The sequence below is a fragment of the Notechis scutatus genome, chromosome 1, assembly GCF_049901735.1.
Source record: "Notechis scutatus isolate UNSWTSFEM ecotype Mainland chromosome 1, rNotScu1.2, whole genome shotgun sequence".
In the NCBI taxonomy this organism is placed as follows: domain Eukaryota; kingdom Metazoa; phylum Chordata; class Lepidosauria; order Squamata; family Elapidae; genus Notechis; species Notechis scutatus.
This window is the reverse complement of record NC_142009.1, coordinates 48,022,003-48,034,917: the sequence shown is the minus strand read 5'-3', so window position 1 is coordinate 48,034,917 and position 12,915 is coordinate 48,022,003. Positions and strand designations below refer to the sequence as shown.

The following is a 12,915-nucleotide window of genomic DNA, read 5'->3' as shown; positions in this document are numbered from 1 at the left end:
TCCCAGAGTCTCTTATACAATGTCTTTCTTATTTCCACCTCTGGTAAATATAAGGTAATAAACAGTTAAAAGTCATAACCACCAAATATAAAATATTACTTTCTTCCTATGTGAATTTTGAGGAGTCTAGAAGTCATTTTTCCTTTTGCCAATAGATAGTGCTCCCGCCTTATTTTTCAGCATAAATCTATTTATCAAAGTATTTTCTTTCACTGCTTAAACATTTATATTTTTAGAATCTCTATGATTTTTTGTTTTCCTTGGGGTAATTTTTAAGGGAAAAATTATAACAATCTCTGTTCACTGTTCTCTTCTCTTCTGTACTTTCTTAGGTGTTCTGGTTGTCCCTAGCTTCATGGCAGCCATGTTGTCTGCCGCTGTTGCTCGTCTTCAGATGAGAGGGATTTTCTGAGTCAGCGGGGAGAGATGCGGCTCTCCTCCACCGACAAGGCGCTCCTTTTGCTTCACCGCCCCTACAAGGTAGCTATGGCTCCTTTTGAAGCCCTCCGATGGGGAGAGCTCGGAGCAGGGCCATGGAGCTTGCAGTCCTCACTTCCGATGCCACCGGAAGCACAGCCAGAACTTCAGAGCTTTCTTGAAGGCCTGCAGAATTGGAGCTAACCATACTTCAGAAGATGTTGCTGTTCCAAAGGACACAGGATGCATACCTCATGGGTCCAATTGGATGGCATTGTTTCTTAGATAGACTAAAATACTTCAATCCTGTTGGATCCTATGGGACAATGAGCTAGAGATGGTCCCTATACTAGACCCTATACAGGTAGTCTTCAACTTATGATCACAATTGAGCCCCAAATTTATGTTGCTAAGTGGGAAATCTGTTAAGTGTTTTGCCCCATTTATGACTTTTCTTGTGAAGTGATTCACTGCAGTTGTTAAATTAGTACCGCAGTTGTTAAGTGAATCTGGTTTCCCCATTGACTTTGCTTGTCAGAATTTTGCAAAAGGTGATCCCATGACCCCGGGATACTGCAATCATCATAAATGTGAGTCAGTTATCAAGCATCCAAATCATATGACCATGGGGATGCTGCAAGGGTCGTAAGTGTGAAAAATGGTCATAACTGATTTTTTTTCAGTGAGGTAACTTTGAATTGTCACTAAGTGAACTTTTGTAAATTGAGGATTACCTGTACCATAAAAGGCTTTGTAGATGGTAGATTAGGCAGAACCTAATTTCAGTATCTGAAAACTATTCTGACATTTCTATGTTAACGTTGTAACTTAGCTTGATTCCCTATGGATATATTGGACTATAAGCACCAGTGCCCACTGTGCAGTGTTTTGGATTTGGTTCGAAAAAGTGCTTCAGAGTGCATGACAGAATAAACATGGCACCAACCTGCAAATCTTTAAAGCAAATGCATATTTTCCTGGACATGCATAATTGCTGTCTATAGATACTGACTGGTTTTGAGAAAAGTTGCAACTGGAAGGATACTATAGAACAGGGGTCCCCAACCACCGGTCCACGGACCGGTCCCGGTCCGTGGAACAAGTCCTACCGGGCCGCTGGCTTGCTGGGCGCCGCCATCTTGTTTTGATGAAAAAGTGCTTCCGGTGAGCTTTTCCGGGTAGAAAGCTCACCGGAAGCACTTTTTCATCAAAACAAGATGGCGGCGCCCAGCTGATGTTGGTACCGGGCCGCGCCATAAAAAAGGTTGGGGATACCGGGCCGCGGCGTAAAAAAGGTTGGGGATCACTGCTATAGAAGACATCTTTGTGCTCTGAGGCTCTTTTTGTCAAATCAGTCTCTTCCCCCAAATCAGCATATGTGATGGGTGGGAGGAATGGGAGTTGTGGTCTATTATCTCTCTTGGGAACCAGATTAAGAAAGGCTACCGATAAGTAAGTGGCATGAACACCAGCCAATCTTACTTTCCTTTTTGCTTTGCTTTGTATTTTACCTCATCTACAGAGAACTGAAAATTATAGTCCATTTTGTATTAGAGATCTAGCCTAATAAAAATATTTCTTTAATCAACATGTCTATTTTGGGGTGTGTCTGTGTGTGTGTGTGTTTCTTCTTGTTAGTCTACTAAAATGAATGAGTATAAATGAATGGGAATGAGTACATCTGGACTAGTGAAACTGTCATTTTAAACTGGTACTAGAGTACAATTTCTATCAGGATTATGAGAACTCCATTCAGTAACATCTAGAAAAACATTCCTATCTCTCTAATGTATTTATTTGCTGTTCTTTAGAGCAGCAGAAAGCAAGTCTTTATGCCATCTGTATTGGAGTTGTTCAAATATTTGGAAAATGTTATTATATCCCCACTCAGACTTCTTTTATCCAAATCCATATATTTTCCTATAACAAATATATACAGTAATAACAGAGATAATGTATAATGTTTACATAGGAATGCTCCTTAAAAAGGCAATATTTAATAAGATTATTAAAGGCTTTAATTCTCAGCACAGTGAAGTGTCTGGAGACTATTTCAATTTCTAATTAAGCAAAATCATCCTTTGGAAAGAACACTTTTGTACATTAAAATTGTTAAAACACTTTTATTATTTTCATTAGCAATATCAACTATTCTAGCCATGACAACAGAGGGGACAATTTCTCTAGAAGTTTAGCTTGGTACAACTTATTTTATGGAATTTTCCTCTCTCTCCCTCCCCCTCTCAAAACAAACAAGAGGACCTACAGTATTATACTGTGCTGTCATTGGCTCTGTAGTCTAGAAGCCTTTCAGGAAAGGTGGAACTTTGGATCCAGTAGGAGCCTCATACCCAAAGAGAACCTATATCTGCAGTGGTTTCCATGAATTTCAGGTAAAATCCAACTCCTTGAAATAACCAAATCCAGTCCTGTGATACAATCTCCTGACCCAATAATTTTTGGGTTTAGATTTGTCACAAAAATATTGTATGTATTAAAACAGGGATCTCCAACCTTGGCAACTTTAAGACTTGTGGACTTCAACTCCCAGAGTTCCAGCTTTGCTTTGTTGTTTATTTATTTTATTTATTTATTTATTTGATTTGCCAATTGTTTACAAGATAATAAGTATAAGTGTATACAAATATTTCTGGACTTTCTCAATTGTGCTAATATCAGATACGTTGTTGTTGTACTAGCCACTCTACTGCATAACAACCTCCCTACCTGAACTCCTTGACTCAATTTCTGGGTTGGCAGTGAAGTTACCTGGATTTATGATTTTGGAGATTTCAATCTACCTTCCCTAAGAATGGGATCTGAAGTAGCTCAAAAACTCATGGCTTCTGTGACAGCTCAGGTCACCCAAAGCCTAACTTGGGACAGTGGTCACACTCTGGATTTGGGGTTTCTGTTGGAGTAGTGGCAGTGTGATCTGAAATTGGGGGAGCTTTCAGTGTCCCCTTTGTCATGGTCAGATAATGAATTGATTTCTATGGGATTTTCTAGTGCCATTATCAGCTGGATTGGCTCAGAGCATTGGGGTAAGTGGCATGGTGTTGTGATAGTTCTTTCTTTCTTCAGGGATAATTCCAGTCAGTGATGATTAGGGAGGAGAGGTCCTGCCTTCACCCCTACATTGTGAGGTGCCATGGAGTTCAGTTCTTTATCCTCTCCTTTTTTTAACATCTATTATGAAATCACTAGGTGAACTTATCCATTGCCATTGGGAAAAGTATCATCAGTATGATACCTTTTCACCTCCTCACACTTAGCAAATTAAGCTGAATATCATATCCTGGTGTTAGAAGCAGTGGAGGTCTGGGTGGGGAACAAGGGTTCAGCTGGATCCTGCAAAAACCTGAGTGGCTTTGGATTTTGGGCCTCACTGGTTCCAGGTCTATGCTATCTTTAATGCTGGACAGAGATGCAGTGCCCCAGACAGATCCATTGTGCAATCTGGGGCTCTTTCTAGACTCATAACACCTGCTTGATGAGCAAGTGGCACTTATGGCTAGAAGGGCTTTGCACAGCTTCTTGTTTGCCAGCAGCTATAGAAATTTAATAAGAATATAAATAACCTTAGTTATCACATTTCTATAGCGACCCATCTCATAATAGTAAATCATTTGGTCTTGCAAAATGGTAGCAAGTTCTTACCACACTCTTATCAATCCTGAGTTTTGTTTCCTCCCCTCATTTGCTCAGTCACGTTACAAAAGGCTTTCTCCCTTTTCTGGGAGAAAACAGATACAAAGATACAAAGAAAGCATTAAGCAATTCCACCATCTCTTTATTGTTGTCATTATTTCCTCACCTACATTGAGTAACAGATTCATAGTTTCCCTGAGTTTATTTTAGACATATACATTTTTCCAATTATGGAGTCTTTGGTGTTCTCTGAGCTCAATTGCTTGTTTGCAAATATTTTCTTATCTAGCTAGGTAACATCAGTGCTACTAATAGAGATGAGTTACATTTACACAGTATTCAAAAGAGACAATAAAAAGTGTAGAAGGAACACATTCTCCCCAGCAGCCACCACCCATATAAGCAGAATGAATAGCACATAAACAATCAAGCAGAAAACAATATTGTAATCAAGGAACTACCCTGGAGAAAACCACACCCCCAACTCTGACAGGGCAAGCTACTGTAAATAAACAGGAAGCAAACCCCGCACAAACCAGCACTGATGATGTTATCTAGTCAGGTAATGAAATGCTTGCAAGCAAACAAACTCTGAGAGCACCAAGAACACCCAGTTCAAACTTGAACTATATATATTTTTTCTATTGAATTGTTTTACATACTTTTTTTAGTTTAACCTCATTCTGAACATTTGGTTTCTTGACATCCTTACAGTCTTTAGTTACCAGTTGGGATTCCATTTTAATAAATTAGACTACTTCCATTTTTTATATACAGTATCCTCTTTTTGCTTCTACTTTTTTCACTGAGCTTTTTGTTCATTCATAGGCAGGCAGACAAATGGACAAACATTGTGCCTTCAAGTCAATCTTGATTCCTGACTACAACCTGGAGAAGTTCACACAGTTCTCATAGCAAGAGTTTGGAAGTTTTTCATTCTTCCAAATGCTGAGGTTTGTGCCTAAGGCAGGATTAAAATGTACAGCCTCCTAGTTTCTGTCTTAGTGTCTTCAATCATTATATCAAACTGGCCTTTTGTTCATTTTTTCCTCTTCTATTTCAATCCTCTCTTATTCTCAGAAAGTGCTAGGACGTGTCCCTAAAGTTTTCTTGGTAGGGTTTTTCGGACAAGGTTTGCCATTACCTCCTTCCTAGGGCTGAGAGAAAGTGACTAATCCAAGGTCACTTTCTATGACTCACGTGGAACTAGAATTTGCAGTTTCCCAGTTTTTAGCCTGATGCCTTAACTCAGTGGCCCCTACCTTTTGAGTGCCAGGGACCAGTTCTGTGGAGGGTGGTTTTTCCATGGACCAGGAAGGGGGGCTTGGTTTTGTGTACTGCCTAGATCTTGCATGATTGCTTGCTTGTACGTTCCTGGTAGGCTGTGGACCAGTGCCTAGGGGTTAGAACCCCTATCTTAACTACTATACCACCATAAAGGCCTTTAATCTAAGGGATTGTTCCTGCCTGTATTTTTTCCTATCTCATTTTTTTAGGATCTTCCTTCCCTCTTCAACTAGTTTAGTCTTTATAATTTTATGTCATGATACATTTATACCTTTTACTCAGATTAACTAAAGTCTACCTTCCTGAAGCTCAAGATAAGGAGGCACATACTCTCAGCTCTTCCCTTCCCCCAATGACAATGTCAACACCCTTCCTCTTCACAGGTGCTGACATTGTCATTGCATCAATCAATTCCACATTGTTATTCAGTATTGGGTGAGACTGGGGACCTCTTTGTTTCTTCTTCAACATTTTACAAAATGCAAGTAGTAGCAAAAGAGAAATCTGTTGGACAGGTTACTCAGCTTTCCAGCAAATCATCATGATAGCTGAAGTCTCATTGAGGTGATTCTGCATTCCTGAGAACTTAGTAAATTAATTTAGAAATATTTCAGGTACGTAGAAATCTCTCACAACTATACCACTGTCCTTTTTAATTCCCTTTAATCTTACCCAGATTTCTTTCAGCAATTTCCTGGAAGGAAAAAAATGTACATGAATAAAGAAAGTCTCTTAGACATCTATCATTCCTATATAAGCATTACATTATGTATATTCTGCCTTATTATAGATACATAAAAGCAAATAATGTAGGCCATGATACATAGTAATATCTGATGCTTATGTAATTCCGCATGTGCCTACTTAAAATACCTGTACACTGCTGCTCCCTACAGGATAAAATATCAAACTGCTATTTTCATATGTAATAAGATTGCAAAAATCCGTGATGCGCAAGAAGGCAAAGAAGAAAAAGGCTAAGGGACAAACGGCTCCAAATAGATCTAGCTTATCAATTTGTAGTGAAATAGAGTATCCTGAGAAAGGGCATGCCAAATAATTGGCCAAGTGTACTAGAAGCACCATATGTTCTTCTGTAATATTTTAGTAATATAAAATGTAGCAGAACTTAGTTTCCCATTTTATACACGTGCAAAGGCACTTCCATTTATTATTCTCGAATATACTCTTCTGTTTGACAGACGGAGACAATAAACCTTGGAAGCTGCTCCGAAGCGGGAGCTGTATGAGGTGGAACAGTACGATTTGCACAAGGCAGCTTGACATCTGGGCAACGTTTTACAGGACCATTTGGCGGTTGAAAGTGGGAATACGTCACCCCCCTGAATGACAGAGCAGCTTTCATCTTGCACTGCTGAATCGGGGGCTGCGAAAATCCGGACAGCGTTCAGATGTCAGCCCAAAGACACAAAAGCCGCGGTTGTCCGAAGTTTCGCAGCCCTTCCTTTCGTCAGAGCAACTACATCTCCCGAAGTGCCCCGCGCAATCCTAAAATGGATTCCCTTCCGGCAGGGAGACAACACTAAGAACAAGGGTGATTCCCCAAGCGGGAGGCCGTTTGAGTAGGAACGGAATTGAGGTGGAGAGCTAAACGGAAACGGGTTCTCCTGATAAAGGGGCTGGCAAAGGCCGGTTCCGGGTGTCACTTACTTGGCGACGGAGGTGGAAGGAGGGGGAAAAGGAGGAGGAGAAGATGGCGTCCGACATGGAGACAGAAGTGCAGGCCCTCGACAGAAGCTTGCTGGAATGTTCCTCCGAGGAAATTGCCCTGGTAAGGCCCCTCTCCAGAAAACAGCGGGCGGAACCTGCCTCTGCCGCGGGGCTCCAAGCGACGCGGAGCGGGCGAGGAGAAGCGAAAAACGGACGGAGACGCTAGACAGGTGGTGTCGGAAACTGGGTTGAAGCAGAGGATGGTAGAGGAGCGCCGAAAGGAATTGGGCTGTCAGGCCCGTAAGTTAGAAGAAATAGGCAGGTGGAGAGGAGGAGGAGGAGGAGATGGCGGGGGTCTGTCCTGGAGAGGTGAGATCCAAAGAGCTTCTGAGCGTGAACAGCTCGCAACGAGTGTGAGAGATTCGGTAGATAGGTGGCAGAAAAGAGGGCTGTATTCCTAACCATCAAAGAAGAGAAACGGCGGCTTGCCTTTGGGAAGAGAATGAGAAGGCAAAATTCACAAAAGCGACGATTTGGAGGACGGAGGGAGAAGGTTTCGCGTCCTTAGAGTTGAAAGACTAGGGAGGCAAAAATAAAACATTTGGTGAACCAAGGCAGTGGTTTAAGGGTATTCTAGTCTTTGTTGTGCCGCTGGGTTCAAGAATTGACTGAGAACCGAGTCCTGTCAATGAATTGATAAACATAGGTTGTTGCCTACAAGGATTGAAGCAGAGAATTGAAAGAAGTACCGGTATTTTACTTGCTTTATTTTGGAGTGGCAGCAGACTATAATTGCTGGTCAAGATTTTTCCCCAAAAAACCCACTCTATAATATTAGTACAACTGATGACAGTAAATATGGACAGAAGGAGAAATAGTCTTTTAATATAACTAATTGTATTATAGTCTTAGTGTATGTTGCTCAAGGAAATGGGGAGGAACCAAAATGATTTGAAGTTAGCTCCATTTTGCCTGCTTTAAGGCTTATCCCATGTTTTCATTTTCCCACAGTAGAATTTGATTTATTTGATCAACATTTATACTTAATTAATTATGTAGATTATCCCATAAACAGATTCTGCAAAGATTGCTATATTCATGTATTATGGAAAATAATAAGCTTTATAATTTAAATATTAAAATTTAATTACAATATAATTTTTTATAAATTTCACCCTATTCATCATTTTCAAAGAGATTATTTCAGTTTACTTAAAAATACTAAGCATTTAATGGTCTGATACTTTTGATTTGAAATCATTTGAGGAAATGTTAGAAATTGGTTGTTCACCAGATGTATTCCAGTGAGTATAGCCCGTGTCCATATTGTAGGATTGTAGCCCCAATTCAAATAGAAAATGTCAATTTGGGGAATGCTGATCTAACACAGATCCATAGCACTGTCTAGTGGCAGATTGAATAACCCCTTTTGTTCTGAATAACCAGAACACAATCTTCCTTTGTAACAATGCCAATGCTGGTCATTTGGCCTATCTTTGTTTATGTGACCAGCTCTAAAGGGCAGATTGGATAGTTAAATGCCAATTACAAATTTACTGTTTACCCAGTATTGAAGGATAGATTGCTCCCAGATTAATAAACTACTGCACTAATCTCTTAAACACAGGTTGTCCTCAACTTACAACCACAATTGAGCCCAACATTTCTGTTGCTTATGTTCTTTCTTGCCACAGTGGTTAAATGAATCATTGCAGTTGATAAGTTAGTAACCCGGTTGTTAAGTGAATCTGGCTTCCCCATTGATTTTGCTTGTCAAAAGGTGATTCCGTGACCTTGGGACACAGCAACAGTCATAAGTAGGAACCAGTTGCCAAAAATTTGAATTTTGATAACATGATCATGGGGATAATACAAAGGTTGTAAGTGTGAGAAATGGTGATAAGTCATTTTTTTCAGTGCCGTTGTAACTTTGAACAGTCACTAAATGAACTGTTATAAGTCAAGGACTACCTGTACTGCTATAATGTATGGGCAAATAAATACAATTCTGCCCTTAATTTGCTAATATGTATATAGATTGAGAATTGTCCTAATGTGATGGGGTATTGTTTTTAATATCAATCTTTTAGTCAAGAAGTAGTCAAGAAGATTTATATGTTTAAGATAATCAAGAATTGGTAAATTCTGTCTTAGTTGCCTCATAATGTACTTATTGGGGCATCTGGTTCCAGTTTGCTTAGAATTAAATAAATTCATCTGTTTATAAATGTAATGTTTTAAATATTAGAAATGCATTAGTGATTATTATGTATACATACGTGTGTGTGTGAATGTATATGTATGTATGTGTGTATATGTGGGGGGAGAGAGAGAGACAGAGAGACAGAAACAGAGACAGAGGAATGAGGGGTTTGGTTTTCTATATGGTCATAGTTAGGTGAATCCTGTTTGCACTGTATCTGTCAGAATACTTGTGGAAACTTTCTCACTTTTTATAGTGATCAATCAATATTGGTTATTGTTCCTTAAGCATACAAATATTAAATAATATATGATTGAATATGTATTTGTGAAATTTTATGATCATTAAAACATGAAAGTATGAACTAAAGTGTGAAAATACTTTGTATCTTTTACACACACACACACACACACACACGTACACACATGAGTTGTTGAGTGGAAAATTAAAACTTTGGTATTATAATATTTATTTGGGACTGTATAACGTTAAATCCTTAAGTAAACTTCCATTGCCGAGATTTTTTGAGTAAAATACATAACAGTTAACAATAATTAATATTATACATTAAGCTCCAATGTATCATCCAATGTAGGACTTATTCTAAATAACTATGTACAGTATTTTAATATTGCAATAACATAAAGCTGACATATATTTAACAAATGTGTTTTCTGATATATTAATTTTTAAAAAGCATTAGGTATAGGATTACAATGGGATAGCTCAGTTTTCCTGAAATGTATTCTGCAGTTGCTGTTACAGACCTTTGAATACTTTTTATAGCTTCACCTAGTTTTAAAAGAGTGTTAGATATCTGGTATGCATTATCTAAAAGAAAATGAGGACTTGGCATGTTTTAAAGATGATTTCTCTCATGCTACATATGTAATACATTTCCCCCTGTGGTCAAGGGTTGGGAAGGCTAGAAAATGCAATCATTTTTGAATATTTTGGAATTATAGAAATTATTTTAATAATTATATTAATCTTCTAGAAGATTTAGATACCTATTTCCTTATTCCTGAATTTACTGTTAAAACCTAGTGAGAAATCATCCTACAGTTATAACTACAATTTTAGGATAAAAAGGAACTTAGAGTAGTTGTAGTCTTATCTTGGTACTAAGACAAATCCAATTTATTTTATGACTGAATAAGAATCTTTTTAATTATATAATTATATGAAAAGATAATCTGAATTTGGCAAAACATAGTAGAGAACTGTGTAGATAAATAAAAAATAAAGTCAAAATAAACTACAAGACATCAATTAGTATATTGGAAAAATCATGTTCTGTAAGTAGGATGAGATTGTAATGTACATAGATTGAAATATCAGCAGTTTTTTATGAATGTAGGTCTCTTTAATTCACCCTTGCTTATCTCAATTATACAAAAGTTGCAATGTTATGAAAGATCAAGGAGTGACAGCAGCATTATTTTTGTGCTTTTATGGTGATATTCCATCATATTGGTGCTTTATCCTGTTATCCTTTGAATTTTTGGATTTCACTGTAGTAGTTCACAAGCAGAAACATAGGCAGGATAACACTATTGTATTTTATTAGCATAGAAATAATAGAATGAATGAGCTGGAAGGGACCTTGGAGGTCTTCTAGTCCTTGCTCAAGCAGACCTATGCCATTTTAGATAAGTTATTGTCTAGACTCTTCTTAAAAATATCCAGTGATGGAGTGCCCATGATTTTTGGAGGCAAGCTATTCCATTGGTTAATTATCCTCACTGTTAGGAAGTTTCTCCTTAATTCCAGGTTGTTTCTCTCTTTGATTAGTTTCCAGCCATTGTTTCTTGTCCTGCCCTCCAATGCTTCGGAGAATAATTTGATCCCCTCTTTGTGGCAGCCCCTCAAGTACTGGAATACTGCTATCATGATACCCCTAATTCTTTTCTTTAGACTAGCCAAACCCAAATCCTGCAGCTGTTCTTCATATGTTTTAGTCTCCAGGCCTTTGATCATCTTATTTGCTCTTCTTTGAACTTTTTCCAAAGTCTCAACATCTTTTTTGTAGTATGGTAACCAAAATTGGTTGCACTATTCCAGGTGTGGTCTTATTAGGATTTTATAAAGCGGTACTAATACTTCACATGATCTTGATTCTATGCCTCTGTTTATACAACCCAAGATTGTATTATCTTTTTTGGGCTGCTACTGCACTGCTGGCTCATATTCAAATGATCATCCACAAGACTCCATTTCTTTCTCTTCCCCTATTTACATTTTCATTCTTGTTCATATTCAAGCTAAATGCAAGTGATGCCTTTATGGGAGAAGGGTAAAGGAGATGAACAATTTTAGTAGGTTTAAAATAGTTTTAATTTTAATGGGCATCTATCAGCTACCAATTTGTATGGCTGATCTTTCTTGTTACAGACTATTTTAGTTGCAATAAAAAATAGCAAAAGGTCCAGATGTAAGTTTTGAGAATCTTTTGATTTTGAGCATATAATATTGGAAAATGTCTGCAAATTACATATATGATCATCATCATTATGACCAGCTTGTGACCAGCTCCAAAGGCATATGAGTAGTTGCTAAAAGATAGGAAGCTTTTAAAGAAATGTTGGAATACCTGATGATTATCTTGATCTATTAAGGCAATTCTTATGGATTTCTGCTTGCAGCCTTTTGCTTCAGATTTCTGTTTTTAAACAACATTTATACAATGTATACCATTTAAGGTAAACACACAATTTCTTTGACATTCTTGAAATACAAGAATATATTGTACATAGGTGAGATGATATCATCTCATGGGTATACTGAGCACTTCAGTATGTTCAAAATGTTCCTGTGAATTTTGGGCATTAAAGTCAGCTTTAATGTTGAGTTTATCATTTTACAATCCATCAGTAGCTTTTATTATTAAAACTTTTGGGTAGCTGTATCTTATTTTAATTTTATATTTTTTCACTTTTTTCTTGAAGAACTGGCTACAAGCATCTGATCTTCCTAAAGAGATATACAAGCACCTAGCCTATTATGTGCCCCAGATTTACTGCAGGGGTCCCAATCCAGCTCCTGAAAGAGAAGATATGCTTGCACAACATGTTCTTCTATGCCCAATGGAATGGTATCTTTGTGGTGAAGATCCTACTTATGGCTTTCAAAAACTTGAGCAAGCAAACAAACCTTCACATCTATGTGGGCGGGTTTTTAAAGTTGGAGAACCTACCTATTCTTGCAGGTAATTACTAATCATTTATTTTAAATTGTCCTTTAAAATTAGCATGTTTACATTGGTATGTTACTAAAATCAGTTAAATGGTTGTTATGTGTAATATTGAAACTATCCTGATGGTATCTTGATAATTAGAGAATAAATTATTGGTAGTCTAATAAAATTGAATTTTGGTATTTTGGAACCTAATAACTATTAGTGGAGAACACTATGAAAATGGCAATAAAAATTAGATCAAATCATATTTTTTCATGTGCTTCATGGAACATAGAATCTTACATCCTTCTTTTATCAACCTTCTGACCCATGAGATTCTATCACTGCCAGTGTAGAAGGAACTAACATTTTTATTGTTTTAAATTCATTTTAACATGAAAAGAAATTAATTACAGGTTTAAAAGAAGCTGTCACCCTACAGGAACAGAATATTTTTATCAGATTAAATAATGGCAAGTGTCATTGAGTTCCCAAAATATTCTATAGC

The 12,915-nt window shown here is 37.6% G+C and overlaps 1 protein-coding gene across 2 annotated transcripts in view; it reads left to right on the top strand.

The window, feature by feature from the left end:
- Positions 1 to 5,135: 5,135 nt before the first annotated feature.
- UBR2 (ubiquitin protein ligase E3 component n-recognin 2) overlaps positions 5,136 to 12,915 on the top strand; it is a 78,599-nt gene continuing 70,819 nt past the window's right edge. For both annotated transcript variants that reach the window (XM_026683285.2, XM_026683295.2), the window contains exons 1-2: positions 5,136 to 7,147; positions 12,178 to 12,437. In XM_026683285.2, coding sequence (XP_026539070.2) covers positions 7,070 to 7,147; positions 12,178 to 12,437 — 338 coding nt within the window. In that variant the 5' untranslated portion in view covers positions 5,136 to 7,069. The remainder of the gene's footprint in view (positions 7,148 to 12,177; positions 12,438 to 12,915) is intronic.